The sequence below is a fragment of the Hyla sarda genome, unplaced genomic scaffold (genome assembly GCF_029499605.1).
Source record: "Hyla sarda isolate aHylSar1 unplaced genomic scaffold, aHylSar1.hap1 scaffold_269, whole genome shotgun sequence".
Classification (NCBI taxonomy): Eukaryota; Metazoa; Chordata; class Amphibia; order Anura; family Hylidae; genus Hyla; species Hyla sarda.
In genome coordinates, this window is record NW_026609385.1 from 36,391 (window position 1) to 47,044 (window position 10,654).

A 10,654-nucleotide genomic window follows, 5' to 3' on the forward strand; every position below is an offset into this window, starting at 1 on the left:
CTCTGTATCTCTCCCTCCTTCCTCTGTATCTCTCCCTCCTTCCTCTGTATCTCTCCCTCCTCTCCTCTGTATCTCTCCCTCCTCTCCTCTGTATCTCTCCCTCCTTCCTCTGTATCTCTCCCTCCTCTCCTCTGTATCTCTCCCTCCTTCCTCTGTATCTCTCCCTCCTTCCTCTGTATCTCTCCCTCCTCTCCTCTGTATCTCTCCCTTCTCTCCTCTGTATCTCTCCCTCCTCTCCTCTGTATCTCTCCCTCCTCTCCTCTGTATCTCTCTCTTCTCTCCTCTGTATCTCTCCCTTCTCTCCTCTGTATCTCTCCCTTCTCTCCTCTGTATCTCTCTCTTCTCTCCTCTGTATCTCTCCCTCCTCTCCTCTGTATCTCCCTCCTCTCCTCTGTATCTCTCTCTTCTCTCCTCTGTATCTCTCCCTTCTCTCCTCTGTATCTCTCCCTCCTCTCCTCTGTATCTCTCCCTCCTCTCCTCTGTATCTCTCTCTTCTCTCCTCTGTATCTCTCCCTTCTCTCCTCTGTATCTCTCCCTTCTCTCCTCTGTATCTCTCTCTTCTCTCCTCTGTATCTCTCCCTCCTCTCCTCTGTATCTCCCTCCTCTCCTCTGTATCTCTCTCTTCTCTCCTCTGTATCTCTCCCTTCTCTCCTCTGTATCTCTCCCTCCTCTCCTCTGTATCTCTCTCTTCTCTCCTCTGTATCTCTCCCTCCTTCCTCTGTATCTCTCTCTTCTCTCCTCTGTATCTCTCCCTCCTTCCTCTGTATCTCTCCCTCCTTCCTCTGTATCTCTCCCTCCTCCCTCTGTATCTCTCCCTCCTCTCCTCTGTATCTCTCTCTTCTCTCCTCTGTATCTCTCCCTCCTTCCTCTGTATCTCTCCCTCCTCCCTCTGTATCTCTCCCTCCTCTCCTCTGTATCTCTCCCTCCTTCCTCTGTATCTCTCCCTCCTCCCTCTGTATCTCTCTCTTCTCTCCTCTGTATCTCTCCCTCCTATCCTCTGTATCTCTCCCTCCTCTCCTCTGTACCTCTCTCTTCTCTCCTCTGTATCTCTCCCTCCCTGTGCCCACTATGGACAGTCCACGTTCTCTACAATTATGGGGGTGCCCACTATGAACAGTCCAAGTTCCTTATAATTATGGGGGCGCCCACCATGGACAGTCCACGTTCCTTACAATTATGGGGGTGCACACCATGGACAGTCCACGTTCCTTATGATTATGGGGGTGCCCACCATGGACAGTCCACGTTCCTTACAATTATGGGGGTGCCCACCATGGACAGTCTATGTTCCTTAAAATCATGGGGGTGCCAAACATGGACAGTACACATTCCTTACAATTATGGGGGTGCCCACCATGGACAGTCCACATTCCTTACAATTATGGGGGTGCCCACCATGGACAGTCCACGTTCCTTAAAATTATGGGGGTGCCCATCACGGACAGTCTATGTTCTCTACAATTATGGGGGTGTAAACTATGGACAGTCCATGTTCTATACAATTATGGGGGTGCCCACCATGGACAGTCCACGTTCCTTATGATTATGGGGGTGCCCACCATGGGACAGTCCACGTTCCTTACAATTATGGGGGTGCCCACCATGGACAGTCTATGTTCCTTAAGATTATGGGGGTGCCCACCATGGACAGTCTATGTTCCTTAAAATCATGGGGGGTGCCAAACATGGACAGTCCACATTCCTTACAATTATGGGGGTGCCCACCATGGACAGTCCACATTCCTTACAATTATGGGGGTGCCCACCATGGACAGTCCACGTTCCTTAAAATTATGGGGGTGTCCATCACGGACAGTCTATGTTCTCTACACTTATGGGGGTGTCAACTATGGAAAGTCCACGTTCTCTACAATTATGGGGGTGCCCACCATGGACAGTCCACATTCCTTACAATTGTGGGGGCGCCCACCATGAACAGTCCACGTTCTCTACAATTATGGGGGTGCCCACCATGGACAGTCCACGTTCCTTACAATTATGGGGGTGCCCACCATGGACAGTCCACGTTCCTTACAATTATGGGGGCGGCCACCATGGACAGCCCACGTTCCTTACAATTATGGGGGCGGCCACCATGGACAGCCCACGTTCTCTACAATTATGGGGGCGCCCACCATGGACAGTCCACGTTCTCTACAATTATGGGGGCGCCCACCATGAACAGTCCACGTTCTCTACAATTATGGGGGCGCCCACCATGAACAGTCCACGTTCTCCACAATTATGGGGCGCCCACCATGGACAGTCCACGTTCTCTACAATTATGGGGGCGCCCACCATGGACAGTCCACGTTCTCTACAATTATAGGGGCGCCCACCATGAACAGTCCACGTTCTCTACAATTATAGGGGAGCCCACCATGGACAGTCCACGTTCTCTACAATTATGGGGGTGCCCACCATGGACAGTCCACATTCTCTACAATTATAGGGGCGCCCACCATGGACAGTCCACGTTCCGTACAATTATGGGGGCGCCCACCATGGACAGTCCACGTTCTCTACAATTATGGGGGTGCCCACCATGGACAGTCCACGTTCTCCACAATTATGGGGCGCCCACCATGGACAGTCCACGTTCTCCACAATTATGGGGCGCCCACCATGGACAGTCTACGTTCTCTACAATTATGGGGGCGCCCACCATGAACAGTCCACGTTCTCTACAATTATAGGGGCGCCCACCATGGACAGTCCACGTTCTCTACAATTATGGGGGCGCCCACCATGGACAGACCACGTTGTCTACAATTATGGGGGTGCCCACCATGGACAGTCCACATTCTCTACAATTATGGGGGTGCCCACCATGGACAGTCCACGTTCTCTACAATTATAGGGGCGCCCACCATGGACAGACCACGTTCTCTACAATTATGGGGGCGCCCACCATGGACAGACCACGTTCTCTACAATTATGGGGGTGCCCACCATGGACAGACCACGTTCTCTACAATTATGGGGGCGCCCACCATGGACAGACCACGTTCTCTACAATTATAGGGGCGCCCACCATGGACAGTCCACGTTCTCTACAATTATGGGGGCGCCCACCATGGACAGTCCACATTCTCTACAATTATGGGGGTGCCCACCATGGACAGTCCACGTTCTCTACAATTATGGGGGCGCCCACCATGGACAGTCCACGTTCTCTACAATTATGGGGGCGCCCACCATGGACAGTCCACATTCTCTACAATTATGGGGGCGCCCACCATGGACAGTCTACGTTCTCTACAATTATAGGGGCGCCCACCATGAACAGTCCACCTTCTCTACAATTATAGGGGCGCCCACCATGGACAGTCCACGTTCTCTACAATTATAGGGGCGCCCACCATGGACAGACCACGTTCTCTACAATTATGGGGGCGCCCACCATGGACAGACCACGTTCTCTACAATTATGGGGGTGCCCACCATGGACAGACCACGTTCTCTACAATTATGGGGGCGCCCACCATGGACAGACCACGTTCTCTACAATTATGGGGGCGCCCACCATGGACAGACCACGTTGTCTACAATTATGGGGGCGCCCACCATGGACAGTCCACGTTCTCTACAATTATAGGGGCGCCCACCATGGACAGACCACGTTCTCTACAATTATGGGGGCGCCCACCATGGACAGACCACGTTGTCTACAATTATGGGGGCGCCCACCATGGACAGTCCACGTTCTCTACAATTATGGGGGTGCCCACCATGGACAGTCCACGTTCTCTACAATTATAGGGGCGCCCACCATGGACAGACCACGTTCTCTACAATTATGGGGGCGCCCACCATGGACAGACCACGTTGTCTACAATTATGGGGGCGCCCACCATGGACAGTCCACGTTCTCTACAATTATAGGGGCGCCCACCATGGACAGACCACGTTCTCTACAATTATAGGGGCGCCCACCATGGACAGACCACGTTCTCTACAATTATGGGGGCGCCCACCATGGACAGTCCACGTTCCGTACAATTATGGGGGCGCCCACCATGGACAGTCCACGTTCTCTACAATTATGGGGGCGCCCACCATGGACAGTCCACATTCTCTACAATTATGGGGGCGCCCACCATGGACAGACCACGTTCTCTACAATTATGGGGGTGCCCACCATGGACAGACCACGTTCTCTACAATTATGGGGGTGCCCACCATGGACAGACCACGTTGTCTACAATTATGGGGGTGCCCACCATGGACAGACCACGTTCTCTACAATTATGGGGGTGCCCACCATGGACAGACCACGTTCTCTACAATTATGGGGGTGCCCACTATGGACAGACCACGTTCTCTACAATTATGGGGGCGCCCACCATGGACAGTCCACATTCTCTACAATTATGGGGGTGCCCACCATGGACAGTCCACGTTCTCTACAATTATAGGGGCGCCCACCATGGACAGACCACGTTCTCTACAATTATGGGGGTGCCCACTATGGACAGACCACGTTCTCTACAATTATGGGGGCGCCCACCATGGACAGACCACGTTGTCTACAATTATGGGGGCGCCCACCATGGACAGACCACATTGTCTACAATTATGGGGGCGCCCACCATGGACAGTCCACGTTGTCTACAATTATGGGGGCGCCCACCATGGACAGACCACGTTCTCTACAATTATGGGGGCGCCCACCATGGACAGACCACGTTCTCTACAATTATGGGGGCGCCCACCATGGACAGACCACGTTCTCTACAATTATGGGGGTGCCCACCATGGACAGACCACGTTGTCTACAATTATGGGGGCGCCCACCATGGACAGACCACGTTCCCCACTGAAGAGCAGGCGCTGCTGGACATGAAGGTGAAGGAAAGAGTTAACAGTGGTGGGCGGGGCCGGAGTGTGCTCCTCTCGGGATCACCATGACAACGCAGAAAGGCATCCAGGGGTGGGACCTGGCCGGGCTGACCACACTCCCAGAATCCTTTGCTGGACATTTGCCCGATTCCCCCTCCCCCTCCTGGTGCCCGCTTCACTTCACACCCAGGGTAGATGAGTCACAGTAACGTCACGGAGGGAGAGGACGTGTGAGGACACCGCGCACACTGCCCTCCCTTCCTCCCCCGGGCCTGCTGGGACCGATAGTGCTCGCCGTGCGAGTGTCACGTGCTCCCCGGGACCGCAGACGGGGCGGGGTGCATCAGGGCGCAGGCGCGGGATAATTCCAGCGACGCCACGGCTTGTTTGTGAGGGCGGTGACGTCACGGCCAGGTGGCATTCCTCGGCTGGAGGGGGCGCGGCGTCATCACGGAGCCCAGCTCGCGCGCATGCGCATAGAAGGCAGCCCTGCCTGACCGAACCTGCGCGACCCCGTGATTGCGCGCTCCGGGCGGGCTGCGGCTTGCAGAGAAGCGAGAGAAGAGACGGAGGCAGAGCACGGCGGGAGCGGAGAGCACAGGCAGCAGCACCGGAGCAGCGGCAGCCGCCACACAACGAGCCCGAGCACAGCCCGTGCATGCCCGCCTCCTCCCAGCATGTCAGCCGCGCAGGTGTCCTCGTCACGTCGGCAGTCATGTTACCTGTGTGACCTGCCCCGGATGCCATGGGCCATGATCTGGGACTTCACCGAGCCGGTGTGTCGAGGCTGCGTCAACTACGAGGGTGCTGACCGCATTGAGTTTGTCATCGACACTGCACGACAGCTGAAGCGTAGCCATGGTTTCCAAGATGGACGTTCACCGGGGCCACAGGGGCCCGGATCCGGCGGAGCCGCCAAGCAGCACCCTGCCGTGCAGGCCGCTCTGACCGCTAAGGACACGGCACAGCTCAATCACCTGGATGGGGCATCAAAGGCAGCAGCCGCCTCTGGGCTCGACAGGTACGGTCTGACCACTGACCGCGGACGCTTTGAATATACTCTGGCTGCTGCCGCACGTCTTCCCAACGGCCTTAATGGGTTCCCCAAACCGGGAGAGGATGGGCCCCCGGAGCTGAACCGCCAGAGCCCCAACTCTCGAGGCCGCACCAGTCACGGACTGATCCCACAGCTGGGGCCCGGACAGCTGAGCGTGCCCCCCAACCTGCTCCCACAGACCCTGCTGAATGGCCCCCCCACTGCATCCTCTTCAGGGGCCCCCCATGTTCTCGGCAGGGGCCCCGGTGGCTCCAGTGGCCTTAATGTCCCACCACCCCCCACAGCCACCTCTTCAGGTGACCCCAAGCGCCCTGGTTCTGTGTCCAGTACCGATCAAGAGCGAGAACTGAAGGAAAAGCAACGCAACAGTGAGGCGCTGTCCGAACTGACGGAGAGCCTGCGGAGCCGGGCCGAGGAGTGGGCAGGCAAGCCCAAGTCTGTGCGGGATGCCCTGCTCACACTGTCCGCCTGCACGCCCTTCGATGTCCGCTTCAAGAAAGACCATTCTCTGCTGGGACGAGTCTTTGCATTCGATGCCACCTCCAAGCCGGGCCTCCTGGACTACGAGCTTAAGCTGTTTGTGGAGTACCCCAGCGGATCACTCAACATCTTCAGCTCGGCATCGGGGGTGGCAAAGCAGATGTACCAGGACTGCATGAAAGACTTTGGCCGTGGCCTTTCGTCTGGATTTAAGTACCTGGAGTATGAGAAGAAGCATGGATCCGGGGACTGGCGTCTGCTGGGGGACTTACTGCCGGAGTCAGTGCGCTTCTTTAAGGAGATGGTCGGAGCGGACATGCTGCCACAACCCTATCTTGACCCTGGTTGCCCCATGCTGCCCAGCGCACTGGTTAACCTGCCTCGTGCCCTGGCCGCTGCTGCCGCAGCCGCATCCTCCTCTGCAGGGGCCAGCAGTCAGGCTCGAGGTGGAGTGAGGAAACGTAAGGCCTCTCCTGAACCAGACTCTGCTGATGGACAGGTGTGGATCGGTCAGCCAGATGCTATAAAACTGGGCCTGTCATCTGCTGGGGGCACTCCATCCTCCTCATCTTCAGCAGCATCTTATGGAGGTCCTGCTCCACCACCTCCACCCCTCGGTCCCGGGCACCCACAGAGAACCACCCCACCTGAGAGTGCTCCACCAAATGGCCCCTCACCCATGGCCGCACTGCAGTCTGTCACAGACACTCTGGGTACGGCCCATTCTCCCAAGGACGGTCAGACTGGTGGGGGGCCTCCGGTGCACTCTACCACCCCATCTGCTCGCAGGAATAGTAGCAGCCCCGTGTCTCCGGCTTCAGTGCCCGGGACGAGACGACTGAATTCTCGTAATGGTGCCGGCTCTGGGGAGCTCAACCTTCAAGTGGCACCTGCCGGTGGAGCACCTCACCCAGGAATGGACCAAGTGCACCCCCAGAACATTCCTGACTCCCCAATGGCCAACAGTGGCCCTCTCTGTTGCACCATCTGCCATGAACGTCTGGAGGACACACACTTTGTCCAGTGCCCGTCTGTTCCCAGCCACAAGTTCTGTTTCCCCTGCTCTCGAGAAAGCATCAAGGCCCAGGGGGCAACGGGTGAGGTCTACTGTCCCAGTGGAGAGAAATGCCCCCTGGTGGGATCTAATGTTCCCTGGGCTTTCATGCAGGGGGAGATTGCCACAATCCTTGCGGGAGATGTAAAGGTGAAAAAGGAGAGAGACCCATAGTAGCGGTGGATATCAAGTGACCCATGTGTGAACAGAGCCCATCCCCCACCTGTAACCTGCTGAGCAAGGACAGGCGTCTGCTATGGTGGGGATTTGGGCTTCTGGACCTTGTACATTTTGCATCTACTTCACTCGATCCCATTGTGCCCTGGACCTGACCACGTGAGACCATGTAACATCCACAGGTCTGGGGCTCTGGGAATTGGAGCTGTGATCTGGGACAGTTTCTACTCTTCTCTTCATCTTTTTGGGGATAATGTGCTGGAGTTTCTTATCATGAAAAAACATTAAAAAAAAAAATAAATAAAAAAATCCTAAATGTAAAAAAAATAAAATAAAAAAAAAATTCCCGCTGCCAGCCCTCCCTGCCGGGCCAGAACTTGGATTGTGGAACAGAGGGGCCCCAGGGCAGCGGCAGGAAGGAGATGTATAAAGCTTTGCGGCCCCCCTGGACTGCCATGCCGCGGCCACGCTGACTCAGTCTTATGTACAGATCTTATTTTTGTGTTTGGAGGTTTTAGGCACTTGTTGTGTTCACTTCATGTGAGGACGGCTCGTGTGCGGGGTCATATTGTCCTTCTCTCCTGTCCCCCCACCATTTATGTTGTTGTTTTTTTTTCTATTTTTACAGCTTTTGTGGCGATTGTGTCCACTAGGTAATGGTTATAGCACTTAGCAATGCTGCTGGTGTGTAAGTTCTCGTCCATGTTCGCACTTGCCCTGGGGGGAGGGGGTTGATCTACAGAGTATATACATATATATATATTTGTCCGGGGTGGGAGGGGGGGGGGACAGGGATCATCCCCCAAACACTACGGAGGGCATATAATCCTGGTGTCCGCAATTCTGATTGGTATTAACCCATGGAGTGCCGGCAGTCAGCGCGCGCTCCAGGCCAGTACGGGGTTCCATATTTCTTTATATAGATGACTATAAATATATATATATTTTTCTTTTTGCACGGATGCTTCGAAGCTGTAGAGCAATTTGCCGTCTGTACATTTGGGGTGGGAGAACCTTTTTCTTTGTCCAGAATACATTTCTGTAGTACGACAGACCACTGTTATGTGCCTTGGAGCTGATGACATTGTAATAAATCTGATTCATATTATTGCTTTTTGGAGACATTGGTGTTTTTCTTAGTGTGATGTGTCTGGATGGCTGCGTACCATCACACTCATCTTCACCCACTCATCCCACTCGATGGCTTCTGTGCACACGGTTTTGGGGGTCCCTTTGGAAATGGCGAATGCTCTCAGCTACTGTAGTAATTCGATGCTGACGCAGCGCCCCCCCCCCTTGCAGGCATTGTACGTGGTGTCCGCCCGTCGTGCACAGGCCTGTCCCGTGTATTCGCAGCCGTGACATAATGCGCGGTATGAATTATGAATTGTATGTGTGCAGATCTGTTCCCAGGAAGGTAACAACATTGAGTCATCGGGGGGGGGGGGGGGGCCATGGCGATGAGTAATAGCGGGTGGGGGGAGGATGCACTGAGAGTGGAAACAAGTTGTGTAATAAACATTGTCTCCCTGGAAATGAGGGATGTTCTAGTGGTGAGGGTGTAGCACAGACGAGAGGTGTTAGTGCTGGCTGCACATGGTGGAGAAGTGATTCTCCCTGTGATAGGATCAGAGTGTGGGGCGCAGAGCGCCACCTAATGCACCGTGAGAGATTTTCACTATTCTATACAAAATAACTGACAGTGTAATGGCAGCTGTATAATCCGGATACAGTGTAGAGGGTGTACGGTATAATGGAGATGTGTGATGTATAATCCGGATACAGTGTAGAGGGTGTACGGTATAATGGAGATGTGATGTATAATCCGGATACAGTGTAGAGGGTGTACGGTATAATGGAGATGTATGATGTATAATCCTAATACAGTGTAGAGGGTGGACGGTATAATGGAGATGTATGATGTATAATCCTAATACAGTGTAGAGGGTGGACGGTATAATGGAGATGTATTATGAATGATCCTAATACAGTGTAGAGGGTGTACGGTATAATGGAGATGTATGATGTATAATCTGGATACAGTGTAGAGGGTGGACGGTATAATGGAGATGTATGATGTATAATCCGGATACAGTGTAGAGGGTGGACGGTATAATGGAGATGTGTGATGTATAATCCTGGTACAGTGTAGAGGGTGTACGGTATAATGGAGATGTATGATGTATAATCCTAATACAGTTTAGAGGGTGGACGGTATAATGGAGATGTATTATGAATGATCCTAATACAGTGTAGAGGGTGTACGATATAATGGAGATGTGTGATGTATAATCCGGATACAGTGTAGAGGGTGGACGGTATAATGGAGATGTGTGATGTATAATCCGGATACAGTGTAGAGGGTGGACGGTATAATGGAGATGTGTGATGTATAATCCGGATACAGTGTAGAGGGTGGACGGTATAATGGAGATGTATTATGAATGATCCTAATACAGTGTAGAGGGTGTACGGTATAATGGGGATGTATTATGAATGATCCTAATACAGTGTAGAGGGTGTACGGTATAATGGAGATGTATGATGTATAATCCTAATACAGTTTAGAGGGTGGACGGTATAATGGAGATGTGATGTATAATCCGGATACAGTGTAGAGGGTGGACGGTATAATGGAGATGTGTGATGTATAATCCGGATACAGTGTAGAGGGTGGACGGTATAATGGAGATGTATTATGAATGATCCTAATACAGTGTAGAGGGTGTACGGTATAATGGAGATGTGTGATGTATAATCCTGATACAGTGTAGAGGGTGTACGGTATAATGGAGATGTATGATGTATAATCCTAATACAGTGTAGAGGGTGGACGGTATAATGGAGATGTGTGATGTATAATCCGGATACAGTGTAGAGGGTGGACGGTATAATGGAGATGTGTGATGTATAATCCGGATACAGTGTAGAGGGTGGACGGTATAATGGAGATGTATTATGAATGATCCTAATACAGTTTAGAGGGTGTACAGTATAATGGGGATGTGTGATGTATAATCCTGATACAGTGTAGAGGGGGTACG

The 10,654-nt window shown here is 53.1% G+C and overlaps 1 protein-coding gene across 1 annotated transcript; it reads left to right on the top strand.

The window, feature by feature from the left end:
- The first annotated feature begins 5,245 nt into the window (after positions 1-5,245).
- IRF2BPL (interferon regulatory factor 2 binding protein like) lies at positions 5,246-8,787 on the top strand. The gene has a single exon (XM_056553289.1). It carries the CDS (start codon positions 5,520-5,522, stop codon positions 7,605-7,607), a length of 2,088 nt encoding a protein of 695 aa, XP_056409264.1. The 5' UTR covers positions 5,246-5,519; the 3' UTR covers positions 7,608-8,787.
- The last annotated feature ends 1,867 nt before the right edge of the window (positions 8,788-10,654 follow it).